At 41.3% G+C, this 13,930-nt stretch overlaps 1 protein-coding gene across 1 annotated transcript in view; it reads right to left on the bottom strand.

Moving 5' to 3' along the window:
- Positions 1-3,950: 3,950 nt before the first annotated feature.
- Positions 3,951-13,930, bottom strand: part of ftsj3 (FtsJ RNA 2'-O-methyltransferase 3) — a 42,211-nt gene continuing 32,231 nt past the window's right edge. The window contains exons 19-22 of the mRNA XM_034179915.1: positions 9,178-9,280; positions 8,117-8,300; positions 7,933-8,027; positions 3,951-4,315 (exon numbers count right to left, since the gene is read on the bottom strand). Of these exons, the coding sequence (XP_034035806.1) occupies positions 4,060-4,315; positions 7,933-8,027; positions 8,117-8,300; positions 9,178-9,280 (638 nt within the window). The 3' untranslated portion in view covers positions 3,951-4,059. The remainder of the gene's footprint in view (positions 4,316-7,932; positions 8,028-8,116; positions 8,301-9,177; positions 9,281-13,930) is intronic.

Below are 13,930 nucleotides of genomic sequence, written 5' to 3'. Positions count from 1 at the left end.
TTTCAGGTAAAGGTCTAATTTTGAAGACATTTAAAAGACATCTTTCTACAAATAACAACAAATAATAATAATGAGGAATAATATATTTTTAGGAACTAAAAATTGAATTACTGTGAGTTGTGGTGGTGGCCAAGCAGTTAGTGTGAAGTTGTGTCAGGTCTTGAAAAACGGAATCGTCCCTTATTTGGAAATAAAAGTGTGCGTTCCGTATTGACCTGAAACGGGACGCAGTTTGTCCCGTATTTCTGTGAGAATCAAAAAGTCTGTAAAATGTCAATGAAATTGACTGGCGCTTTATATGGAAACTTATGGTAAATTTGATCCCAGCCTCTCTCCTGCTTTTCACCAATGAGCTGACAGACACGAGTTGACAATACAGAATCACTCTTATCTCATTGGTCGAGGGACATCTGCTCGCAAGAAGATACCGACGTCATGAGCCGACGACGGTCGCTGGACGACAATAACAAAGCAGCATGGCTGATATCGATAGACACCGACACTGGCACTGCAGATAAGCCTACGGACAGCAATGTCTGTAACGTCGTTACTACTCATCCTAAAAAAAAAAAAAAAAAAAAAAAAAAAATACAGGGGAGAATGAGAAAAGGAAAATGACTGGGTGGAAAAGGTGCGCGACAACAGTATTGTTTACTTTTCAGACTTTATTTTTTGCACTTTTTATTACACTAAATGTGCACTGTTACATTGTTTTGGATGATGCAAATTTTCTATTGTTTTTTTTTGTTGTTAATTTATACAATTTTAAGTTAAGCAATAGCACTAGATTTATTTTTAAAGAAGACAGAATACTCATATTGAAATTGAGTGAAAATTTATTTTGCACTAAAAATAAATTGCTAAATAATAATTTGTTTTCCACGTGTTCATATCAGAACAAATGCATGTATGCATCTACCTAAATTCAGGGTCAACAGTCAAATGGTTAAAAATCGTTTCACACAGACGCTGGGAAGGGTGAAGGCAATGGTCAGTTGGCCCTGGCGGTGAGGTGTCTTATTTATTTTTCAGAGAGTTGGCAACCCTACTCCTAAGTAAAATTAATGACACAAACAAGTGTTTAACATTTAAGAAAACAAGATCAGAGTTGTTTCACACTTGGCCTCAAACCTGCTCAGTGCACACTGGACACCTTCCAACCCATTACTGCACCTTGAAATGTTGTCCATGGACACACAATGAAAAGGGGTGATCTCTCAGTAATGATGAAGTCTATTCCTGGATGTGATTATGAACCCAGATGACTGAACAGGCCTAGTCTGGACGTGCATTTTCTGATATGCGCTGTATGTGGTTGCTGAGAAGCTTCTGCTTGTCAGGATCTTGCCCCATCTAACTTTTAAGCCTGACCCAGAAGAGGGTGTGGTTGCGAATCTTTTGCATTCTGAGAAACCAACATTTCTCAATATCACATTCTGTGATTCAAAATTTCACCTTCTCAAGAAATGTTTACTCCATTGTTTGTCCAGACACATATCAATTATATGTTGTATTACAGTCATGTTTAAATGTTGAGATGAAAACATGACACCGGTATAGACCAGCTACAGATTAGGCTCACTGAAGTGCCACAAAATGAACAATCCAATATTCAAACTATCTAAATGTGCTGCGGATGGACGTTTGGGGAAAAAAAAGGTTTTTCTTCTATTATGCATTTGCTTATATTTCACTGTTTACATCTGTTGCTCAATAAACAAGCTCACTGCACATATCCATGAGATATAAAGAAGAAAAATCATACTCCAGCAAATTGAATCAAAAGATTTATTGCAAAGGCATCTGATATAAGTACTGATATATTTAAATAAGAACACAAACACTTATTGCCAGTAAATTTACAAAGGACACAATTATGTTTGTCTTTGTTCAATCAACTCGTGGAATAAAAAAAAAGGCTCTAATGAGGAAACACAAAGAAAAATTTACACTGAGAATACTAAAACATCTGAAAAGCTCAGAATTCAAAAATGTATTTCTGAATTTAAAAATTCAGTCAAATGAGGAATCCTATTTTGCAGCTGATAAAGGGCTTTTCAATGTTCATATCAAATATCTGCTAAATCCGCAATATGGATCAGATGTGGCTCAAACTATTCGTTGTGTTTCAGTTTGCACCTCATTGTCACATATGAGAGTGATTGAGGCACTTTTGATTGAGAGATAAAAAATGTACACCAAATGGGCACAAAATCCACAGTCTGGATAAGATCTGGATCAAACTTTGTCAGGTGATAGTGAGTGCCAGTCTAGAACTCATTTTCATTTGAGAGTGATTGGGGCACGTTTGATTAAGTTATAATATAAATATACAGTAGTGTTCAGAATAATAGTAGTGTGGCATTCAGTCAGTGAGTTCGTCAATTTTGTGGAACAAACAGGTGTGAATCAGGTGTCCCCTATGTAAGGATGAAGCCAGCACCTGTTGAACATGCTTTTATCTTTGAAAGCCTGAGGAAAATGGGACGTTCAAGACATTGTTCAGAAGAACAGCGTTGTTTGATTAAAAAGTTGATTGGAGAGGGGAAAACTTATACGCAGGTGCAAAAAATTATAGGCTGTTCATCTACAATGATCTCCAATGCTTTAAAAGGGACAAAAAAAAAAACAGAGACGCGTAAAGAAAACGGAAAACAACCATCAAAATGGATAGAAGAATAACCAGAATGGCAAAGGCTCACACACTGATCAGCTCCAGGATGATCAAAGACAGTCTGGAGTTACCTGTAAGTGCTGTGACAATTAGAAGACGCCTGTGTGAAGCTAATTTATTTGCAAGAATCCCCCGCAAAGTCCGTCTGTTAAATAAAAGATGTGCAGAAGAGGTTACAATTTGCCAAAGAACACATCAACTGGCCTAAAGAGAAATGGAGGAATATTTTGTGGACTGATGAGAGTAAAATTGTTCTTTTTGGGTCCAAGGGCCGCAAAGTTTGTGAGACGACCCCCAAACTCTGAATTCAAGCCACAGTTCACAGTGAAGACAGTGAAGACAGTGAAGCATGGTGGTGCAAGCGTCATGATATGGGCATGTTTCTCCTACTATGGTGTTGGGCCTATATATCGCATACCAGGTATCATGGATCAGTTTAGATATGTCAGAATACTTGAAGATGTCATGTTGCCTTATGCAGAAGAGGACATGCCCTTGAAACAGGTATTTCAACAAGACAATGACCCCAAGCACACTAGTAAACAAGCAAATTCTTGGTTCCAAACCAACAAAGTTAATGCCTCCCATATGTGAAGAAATCATGAAAAACTGTGGTTATACAACTAAATACTAGTTTAGTGATTCACAGGATTGCTAAAAAATCAGTTTGAACATAACAGTTTTAAGTTTGTAGCGTCAACAGCAGATGCTACTATTATTGTGAACACCCCCTTTTCTACTTTTTTCTTTTTTACTAATAGCCCAATTTCATAGCCTTAAGAGTGTGCATATCATAAATGCTTGGTCTTGTTGGATTTGTGAGAATCTACTGAATCTACTGGTACCTTGTTTCCCATGTAACAAAAAGAAATATACTCAAAACCTGGATTAATCTTTTTAGTCACATAGCACTACTATTATTCTGAACGCTACTGTACATTAAATGGGGGTTTCAATGTTAAATTTAAATGGCCACAAAATCTGCAATCTGGATCAGATCAGGATCAAATTTGCTAGCCGATGAAGGATACCATCCTACACAATGTTGTCAAAAATGAAAGAAATTTGATCTTTTTTGACAGTTATGAATTTATGAAAATATGTTCAATGTTAAAGACAAGGATTTTTACAATTTTCCAGCTTTTTCCTGACTTTGACCTTGAAAATTGAATCAGTTCTTGACTATCAGGATATGAATCTTCAGTAAAAACTTCATAGGGATATATGAAAAATTGTAGGCTCTAGGCTGTTCACAGACAGACAGACAAACAACGGCGAAAACAACCTTGCCCAACTTCACTGGCGGAGATAAAAATTCTCATCTGTACTTTGAGCTGAGGGGATGCTTAAAATCTCAGAACTACAAGAGTAATGTCTGTTCTAATTTATTTTCCTTTCCGTGCTTTTCCACTCTTCATCCCTCTTTTGCCACTTTTCACTGGTCTTCCTTTCCTTTTTCCTCCTTTGGCATGCTGTTCTTTCCTCTGAAGGCCCCGTGCGTCTTTCTTCATGCGACCGTCCACCACTTTGAAGACTCCTTTAACACCAGCAGGCCGTCTGACTTTCTTTCCGGCTCCTTTTTTAGCCACAACATACGTCACTTCTCTCTTCTCCTTCCCCAAGCGAGCTTTTTTATAAATACTGTGAAAAAAAGGAACACAAAGTATGTTAATTATCTAGAAAAATGTGACTATTTCAACTACTACGATTAAGTCTTTAATCACCACTTATTTACCAATTCAAATACTTGTCAGGACTACTAAAAGGGCTTCAAATGCATGTACAAATGTACTGACAAACACCTACGACAGACTCAAGTGTATTAACTCCTGTATCACCTGTTCCACAATGCCACAATTGTGTGACTGGTTAAACAGACAAAGGTTGCTCTGTGCCGAATCTCTCCAATCACAGGCATTCTAATGGCTTCCCTCACTCTACATGCATAATCATGTTTTTATTTTATTACTTTAGAATGTGCTCCAGGATGTCCAGCCCAAAAACTGCTGCTGTGGGTGTCGCAATGTTGGCATTACTTAAGCCTAATTTACACACAGACGGTTTTGTCAGCGGGCAGTACGTAGACCGAAGTTCGCGGTAGTTCCGGCTGTTTTCGCGGTGGAAAGGGGCGGAGCATTTCGCCGGCGTTTTGGCTGCCGTACTATCCGCAAATACGCGGATAAAACGCCACTAAATCCGCCGAATAAAGCGGCGTTCTGACACCGTAGCATCCGGCACACGTCAGGCAACGGTGGTTAATACCCAGTTCTATCCTTTACAATCGCAGGTTAAGACGCGCGTGAGAACGGGGGTGTTCTGATGCCGCCGATAATGCCCTGTGTACCGCTGGATTTATCCAGGCAAATCCTGTGTTACTCCAGGAACGTTTGCATATAGGCACCGCCCCCAGAGTATAATAGGCTGAAGCAGCAGGAATACATGCCTCTGTCACTGCAGGGGGAGGGAGATCATACTCAGCCTTTTAGTCTCCTTTCTTTTACCCTCCTCAACGTGTTGCTCCGTCTCCACCACAGGGCTACCCTCTGCTTCTGAACTAGACCTCTTGGTAAGTCCTTGCTGCTGCCAATTTTCTTTTAGAAGGAATACTGGAGCTGGCCGCGAGTGAGAGGCCTGCATGCAGCGCGCTAGTGTTTTTATATTGACCGCTGCCTATCGGCCGTTTGGAACGCCGTTAACTGGAAGGTGGCGTTTAGAACGGCGTACTGTCCGCTAGCGCCGCCGTTTTGTCTGCCTCTGTCGCCAGTTAAAACGCCCTTGAGGATGCCGATGTGGGCTCTATCGCCGTTTTACACGCCGTTGATTAGGGATACAACGCCGGCCGCCAATTACGGCGGTGTAAACTGTGGCACTACAGGAAGGGGCAGGATGAAACGGCGATTAAAAAGTATCAAACGCCGTTGTTCGCGTTGTCTCCATCGTCACACGAATTCTCCTGGAGCGCTCCCGGAATTATTCAACAAGTTGAATAACTTTTTCGACGATTCCCGGTAAAGCCGGAACTAAGCCACGCCCCCTAGTACTTGCGTCAACAACGGCGTGTGATCCTTAAGATGGCCAAAAACTCTTCTGGGACGCTTCCTGGAGCTCTTACCGTCTATGTGTAAACGGGGCTTTACTCTGCCTACATCATGGCTATCCCATATTTGGATAAAGAGTTCATTTCCTCAGTAATCTTGGATTAACTCTACATAATGTCATCAAGGGACAGTTAGCTGATAAAACTGCCAACACCCCTTAGCATGCAAAATTAAATAACATGAACATTCACTCAACAGAAATACTGGAGCAAGTCTTAGATCTTCAGTTAGGACAATTAACCACACAACAAGGCATATTAATACAGATATTTGTCAAAAAAATGTTCACAAAGGACAAACACAGTCCTCCACAACAACTAACAGCTATAGCTCACATACTTTGTGCTACAGGAGCTGTGAGTCTGAGCTCAGCTCACAGTGGCAAAACATGAGCAGTCACTCAAAGCAATCACGTGCTTCATAGCTTAAAATGCCTTCAACTATAGTTCTAATGAATAAATAATAAGAAGAAGAAGAAGTGCAACAAAGGCAATGACAACAATAATAACTGCACCCTCATACAGCTGTCATGGAGGGCAAAGGTTGCTATTATTATTGTACCACCCGTAAACATGTTTATTTCTGCTCTAAACTTGTACATTTTAACATGGACTTCCAGAGTCAGCCTCAAGTGGCCACTGAAGGGACTGCAACTTTTTTTCCTCCCTGTTGTGCCTCATTTTGATTTGCTAGAGCTAAGTGCTGGATCACAAAAATCAAGGTTTGGATCAGATCATGATTTTTAAAATCATGGCTCAAATTGGGCGGGGGAACACAAACAGTTGTGTTCAAAATAATAGCAGTGTGTTTTAAAAAGTGAGCAAAGCTCAAAATTCTGAACATAGCTTTTATTTCCATAGACGCAAATGCATTATAAACACTGCACATTCTATTCTGAATCAAAACGAAGAAAAGTTTATCAAATTTGTTATTACATTACAGAAAGTGGAAGGGAGGAAAAAGAATATTAGGCTGTTCAAATAATAATAATGATAATAAAATAGCAATGTCTGCATTTTTCTTTCTGTGACCCTTATGTCAGGACAAAAGCAGCAAATATTGTACATGCTGGCTGTAGTGCATTTCTCTGAAAATCTGAGTAAAATGGATCGTTCCAGACATCGTTCAGAAGAACACTGTACTTTGATGCATAAGTTGATTGGAGAAGGGAAAACATATAAAGAAGTTCAGAAAATGATAGGCTGCTCAGCCAAAATAATCTCAAATGCTTTAAAATGGCAACCATAACTAGAAAGATGTGGAAGAAAACAGAAAACCGCCATTCAGATGGATAGAAGAATAGTCAGAGAGTCAAAGACTCACCCAATGATGAGCTCCAGGGTGGTCAAAAAAAAAGGCTTAAAGTTACCTGTGAGTACTGTAACAATTAGAAGGTGCCTATGTGAAGCCAAGCTATGGGCAAGAAGCCCCCCCAAAGTCCCATTGTTGAAAAAAAAAAAAAAAAAACATGTGGTGAAGAGGTTAAATTTGCCACTGACTGGCCTATAGAGAAATGGCGCAACCTTTTGTGGACTGATGAAACCAAGATTGCTTTTTTTTTGGGTCTAGGGGCCACAGACAGTTTGTCAAACAACCCCCAAAAACTGAATTCCAGCCACAGTACACTGAAGATAGTGAAGCATGGTGGCGCAAGCATCATGATTTTGTTGTGCTGATTGCTGTGCAATGACAATAAAAGGTGATTCTGATTCTAAACAGATGAAGGCTGCTCACCCTTGGATTTCACTGTAACTGTACATCAAGATTTATGTAGTTATTACTTACAATTCACCATGAGAATAAACCTGCATTTCACACTATTGCATACACTTTGAAATTAATACATGGTCCACATGTATGTTGGACTGTTGGGGGGCTCTGTAAGGATCCATTACACCACTCATTTTATCTACATATAGTCTTTGGAAGCTATTCAGCTCCACCTGCAAAAAAGCTGAAACACTGAGGGTTTTTTTTATTATTCTGTTCTACAATATAATGTGGACAAGCACAAGAATTTGCATATGTTCTTGCACCACTGTAAATCAAACTTTGAAAATTGTGTCAATAAGACCAGGGTTCCTCTTCATGACGCACAATAAATCCCAGGACAACAGAGCTTTCAAGTTTTGCGTGTGTGCATGTAGTGTCCTTTCATACTTCTTCAGCTGAGCCATCTTCTCCTTCTCAGATATGTCCACTGTGTTGACAACTGCTTCTGCTTTCTTCTTAGCTTGCTCCATCTTTTTCAGCATCTGGTAAATCCACAGAGAAAATCAACATGCAGATAATTCTCTAATTTCTACATTTCATAGGAGTATAGTTTCCACTCTAATTTATTCACCCTCCTCTTCTTCCTGGCTTTGGCCTCAGCAATTCGTTTGATTGGCCGGGCATTGATTTCCTTCCATTTTTGTTTGTACTCTTCCACCATCTCCCTTGTAACCGGTACCGGTTTCCTCCGGTGTTTTTGCTCATCAACTAGGAACCACTCTGGTACCTCCCATGGTTCATCAGAACTAGCAAACCTGCAGAAACATATAACATTTGAGTAGACTATTTTTTAAAAGTGTCACAGGGACCTGAAAGTCTTTTCAGTTTTACTTTATACATACACAAGTGCATGGTTCATTGATCACATCAGCTTCCCCAACACAGACTACCTGCCTTAAAGTTGGGGAACACTGAAGTTCTACATCAGCTGTTCCAATACAGTATTTTGTAATTTTGAAAGTAAGTCATGAAAAGATCTTTATTCCCATCATGCCATTCCAGTGTGAAACCAAACTAACCAGCCCAAATGTATATGAACCTTGCATGTATACGAACCTTGGTTCAGCCCTTATTCTGGACCTTAATGTGTGAAAATGCCATTCAATTTTTAAAAATATATTTTATTTCCACAATTACAAACATTCACTTGCCCACCCTCTAGACCATAGGCGTCAAACTGATTCCAGAAAGGGCAGAGAGGGTGCAGGTTTTCTTTGTAACCGCCAATTCTACCAGGTGATTTCATTGATGAACTCATCCTATCTGCTCAAAGTGATGATCAGTGAAATCACCTGCTGGATTTGGTGGTTGCAAAGAAAACCTGCACCCTCTTGGCCCTTTCTGGAATCACGCTGATGCCTATGCTCCTCCATAGACTGGGTTGTGCACCCTCGAGGAACTGGGTTTCCATGCTCCAGGGGTGTTGCTGACAAATCTGTAATTTTCTTACTGCCACAGAGTGAAAGCTACAAACGCAACTGCCATTACCTCATTATCCTTTCTTAAAATTCCTTTATAAACCCTTCAACATAAGATGGGCCACTCTACAGCCACAGCACCTTTTACCATCTATCTGACCATAGCTGTGCGGTAATAATATGAAGAAAAAAGCCACAGCATTCACACAGTCACCTGTGGAAGGAACCATCCACCAGATCTCTGGCTCTTTTCTTGGATGTCGCAATCTGACAGCCCAGCGCCAGCCCTTCTGCATCCAGGATCCTGGCTCGCTTACCTGAGTAAGTGCGAACATATGCAGTTACAGTAGACAATCACTTTACAAAACCAGGTTACACTTTACATGTAAGTGAGTGAGTTCCATCACTGTATAAAGGTGTCAATATGTTCAGGCTGAACTCTCTCTGTGGGCTTTTACAGATAGTTGTAGAACATACGAGGTCTGTGAGAAAAGTATCGGACCTTTTTATTTTTTTCAAAAACCATATGGATTTGAATCACGTGTGATTGCATCAGACAAGCTTGAACCTTCATGCGCATGCGTGAGTTTTTTCACGCCTGTCGGTTGCGTCATTCGCCTGTGAGCAGGCTTTGTGTGAGCAGTGGTCCACCCCTCTCGTCGGATTTTTATTGCAAATAAATGTCTGGACAATTTGGAGCTTTGCTGCATCAATTGTTTTCCAGAAACTGTGAGAGACCTCCAGGTAGACACCGTTCGGAAAATTAATATGGCTTTCAGGGACGATTTTATGGGGATTATACAGATTAAGGAGTGTTACTGCAGCTTTAAGGACGGCCCACAACTGCTGAGAGCGCCGATCGACATGCTCAAACAACCAGATCATTTCCAACGTGAAGGCTTTGTTGATCCGGGACCTCGTCTGACTTTCACAAAAAGGCAGGAGACGTGGACATCAGCACTTTTTCCGCATATTCCACTGTTACAGGAGTTTTTTCATGGAAAGAAAAGCGGAGGGACACGCCACGGAGCCGTTCATTACGCGGCACAAAACCACCTCCGTGTTGGTCTCACAGGATGGCTTTCAGGTGGATTACAGATGGATTCCGGTTGCTTTTCAGTCGTGTGATTATCCGATTGTGATTGTGCATGAGCTGGACATGCCCGAACATGTCCTGGAAGGCTTCATCACGGCGTTGCTTTGCGCCATGCGGCTCCACCGCGACGCGCGGAACTCCTCCGCACGTCTGTCTTAAAGTGCTGATGTCCACGTCTTTTCACAATTTCTGTGCTAGTCAGACGACATACCGGATCAAGACAGCGTCCAGTTTAGAAATGAACGGCACATTCCACTGTTACAGAAGTTTTTGTCATGGAAAGAGGAGCGGGTGTCGCGGTGGAGCCGCTCCTCTTTCCGCGCTCTCAGCAGTTGTGGGCCGTCCTTAAAGCGGCAGTAACAAATCAAATCAAATCAATTTTATTTATATAGCACCAAATCACAACAAACAGTTGCCCCAAGGCGCTTTATATTGTAAGGCAAAGCCATACAAAAATTACGGAAAAACCCCAACGGTCAAAACGACCCCCTGTGAGCAAGCACTTGGCGACAGTGGGAAGGAAAAACTCCCTTTTAACAGGAAGAAACCTCCAGCAGAACCAGGCTCAGGGAGGGGCAGTCTTTTGCTGGGACTGGTTGGGGCTGAGGGAGAGAACCAGGAAAAAGACATGCTGTGGAGGGGAGCAGAGATCAATCACTAATGATTAAATGCAGAGTGGTGCATACAGAGCAAAAAGAGAAACACTCAGTGCATCATGGGAACCCCCCAGCAGTCTAAGTCTATAGCAGCATAACTAAGGGATGGTTCAGGGTCACCTGATCCAGCCCTAACTATAAGCTTTAGCAAAAAGGAAAGTTTTAAGCCTAATCTTAAAAGTAGAGAGGGTGTCTGTCTCCCTGATCTGAACTGGGAGCTGGTTCCACAGGAGAGGAGCCTGAAAGCTGAAGGCTCTACCTCCCATTCTACTCTTACAAACCCTAGGAACTACAAGTAAGCCTGCAGTCTGAGAGCGAAGCGCTCTATTGGGGTGATATGGTATTATGAGGTCCCTAAGATAAGATGGGACCTGATTATTCAAAACCTTATAAGTAAGAAGAAGAATTTTAAATTCTATTCTAGAATTAACAGGAAGCCAATGAAGAGAGGCCAATATGGGTGAGATATGCTCTCTCCTTCTAGTCCCTGTCAGTACTCTAGCTGCAGCATTTTGAATTAACTGAAGGCTTTTCAGGGAACTTTTAGGACAACCTGATAATAATGAATTACAATAGTCCAGCCTAGAGGAAATAAATGCATGAATTAGTTTTTCAGCATCACTCTGAGACAAGACCTTTCTAATTTTAGAGATATTGCGCAAATGCAAAAAAGCAGTCCTACATATTTGTTTAATATGCGCACTGAATGACATATCCTGATCAAAAGTGACTCCAAGATTTCTCACAGTATTACTAGAGGTCAGGGTAATGCCATCCAGAGTAAGGATCTGGTTAGACACCATGTTTCTAAGATTTGTGGGGCCAAGTACAATAACTTCAGTTTTATCTGAATTTAAAAGCAGGAAATTAGAGGTCATCCATGTCTTTATGTCTGTAAGACAATCCTGCAGTTTAGCTAATTGGTGTGTGTCTTTTTCTCTAATAGTTAAAATTTTATTAGCAAAGAAAGTCATGAAGTCATTACTAGTTAAAGTTAAAGGAATACTCGGCTCAATAGAGCTCTGACTCTTTGTCAGCCTGGCTACAGTGCTGAAAAGAAACCTGGGTTGTTCTTATTTTCTTCAATTAGTGATGAGTAGTAAGATGTCCTAGCTTTACAGAGGGCTTTTTTATAGAGCAACAGACTCTTTTTCCAGGCTAAGTGAAGATCTTCTAAATTAGTGAGACGCCATTTCCTCTCCAATTTACGGGTTATCTGCTTTAAGCTGCGAGTTTGTGAGTTATACCACGGAGTCAGGCACTTCTGATTTAAGGCTCTCTTTTTCAGAGGAGCTACAGCATCCAAAGTTGTCTTCAATGAGGATGTAAAACTATTGACGAGATACTCTATCTCACTCACAGAGTTTAGGTAGCTACTCTGCACTGTGTTGGTATATGGCATTAGAGAACATAAAGAAGGAATCATATCCTTAAACCTAGTTACAGCACTTTCTGAAAGACTTCTAGTGTAATGAAACTTATTCCCCACTGCTGGGTAGTCCATCAGAGTAAATGTTATTAAGAAATGATCAGACAGAAGGCAGTTTTCAGGGAATACTGTTAAGTCTTCAATTTCCATACCATAAGTCAGAACAAGATCTAAGATATGATTAAAGTGGTGGGTGGACTCATTTACATTTTGAGCAAAGCCAATTGAGTCTAATAATAGATTAAATGCAGTGTTGAGGCTGTCATTCTCAGCATCTGTGTGGATGTTAAAATCGCCCACTATAATTATCTTATCCGAGCTAAGCACTAAGTCAGACAAAAGGTCTGAAAATTCACAGAGAAACTCACAGTAACGACCAGGTGGACGATAGATAATAACAAATAAAACTGGTTTTTGGGACTTCCAATTTGGATGGACAAGACTAAGAGTCAAGCTTTCAAATGAATTAAAGCTCTGTCTGGGTTTTTGATTAATTTATAAGCTGGAGTGGAAGATTGCTGCTAATCCTCCATCTCGGCCCGTGCTACGAGCGTTCTGGCAGTTAGTGTGACTCAGGGGGTGTTGACTCATTTAAACTAACATATTCATCCTGCTGTAACCAGGTTTCTGTAAGGCAGAATAAATCAATATGTTGATCAATTATTATATCATTTACTAACAGGGACTTAGAAGAGAGAGACCTAATGTTTAATAGACCACATTTAACTGTTTTAGTCTGTGGTGCAGTTGAAGGTGCTATATTATTTTTTCTTTTTGAATTTTTATGCTTAAATAGATTTTTACTGGTTATTGGTGGTCTGGGAGCAGGCACCGTCTCTACGGGGATGGGGTAATGAGGGGATGGCAGGGGGAGAGAAGCTGCAGAGAGGTGTGTAAGACTACAACTCTGCTTCCTGGTCCCAACCCTGGATAGTCACGGTTTGGAGGATTTAAGAAAATTGGCCAGATTTCTAGAAATGAGAGCTGCTCCATCCAAAGTGGGATGGAGGCCGTCTCTCCTAACAAGACCAGGTTTTCCCCAGAAGCTTTGCCAATTATCTATGAAGCCCACCTCATTTTTTGGAGACCACTCAGACAGCCAGCAATTCAAGGAGAATATGCGGCTAAACATGTCACTCCCGGTCCGATAGGGGAGGGGCCCAGAGAAAACTACAGAGTCCGACATTGTTTTTGCAAAGTTACACACCGATTCAATGTTAATTTTAGTGACCTTCGATTGGTGTAACCGGGTGTCATTACTGCCGACGTGAATTACAATCTTACCAAATTTACGCTTAGCCTTAGCCAGCAGTTTCAAAATTTACTTCAATGTCGCCTGCTCTGGCCCCGGAAGACAACTGACTATGGTTGCTGGTGTTGCTAACTTCACATTTCTCAAAACAGAGTCGCCAATAACCAGAGTTTGCTCCTCGGCGGGTGTGTCGCAGAGTGGGGAAAAAACGGTTACAAATGTGAACGGGTTGGCGGTGTACACGGGGCTTCTGTTTAGGGCTACGCTTCCTCCTCACAGTCACTCAGTCGGCCTGCTTTCCCGGCTGCTCGGGATCTGCTGGAAGGGAACTAACAGCGGCTAAGCTACCTTGGTCCGCACCGACTACAGGGGCCTGGGTAGCTGTAGAATTTTCCACGGTGCGGAGCCGAGTCTCCAATTCGCCCAGCCTGGCCTCCAAAGCTAAGAATAAGCTACACTTATTACAAGTACCATTACTGCTAAAGGAGGCCGAGGAATAACTAAACATTTCACACCCAGAGCAGAAAAGTGCGG

The sequence above is a fragment of the Thalassophryne amazonica genome, chromosome 10 (genome assembly GCF_902500255.1).
Source record: "Thalassophryne amazonica chromosome 10, fThaAma1.1, whole genome shotgun sequence".
NCBI lineage: Eukaryota > Metazoa > Chordata > Actinopteri > Batrachoidiformes > Batrachoididae > Thalassophryne > Thalassophryne amazonica.
Note: the sequence above shows the minus strand (reverse complement) of the source record. Positions and strands in the feature narration are given on the sequence as shown.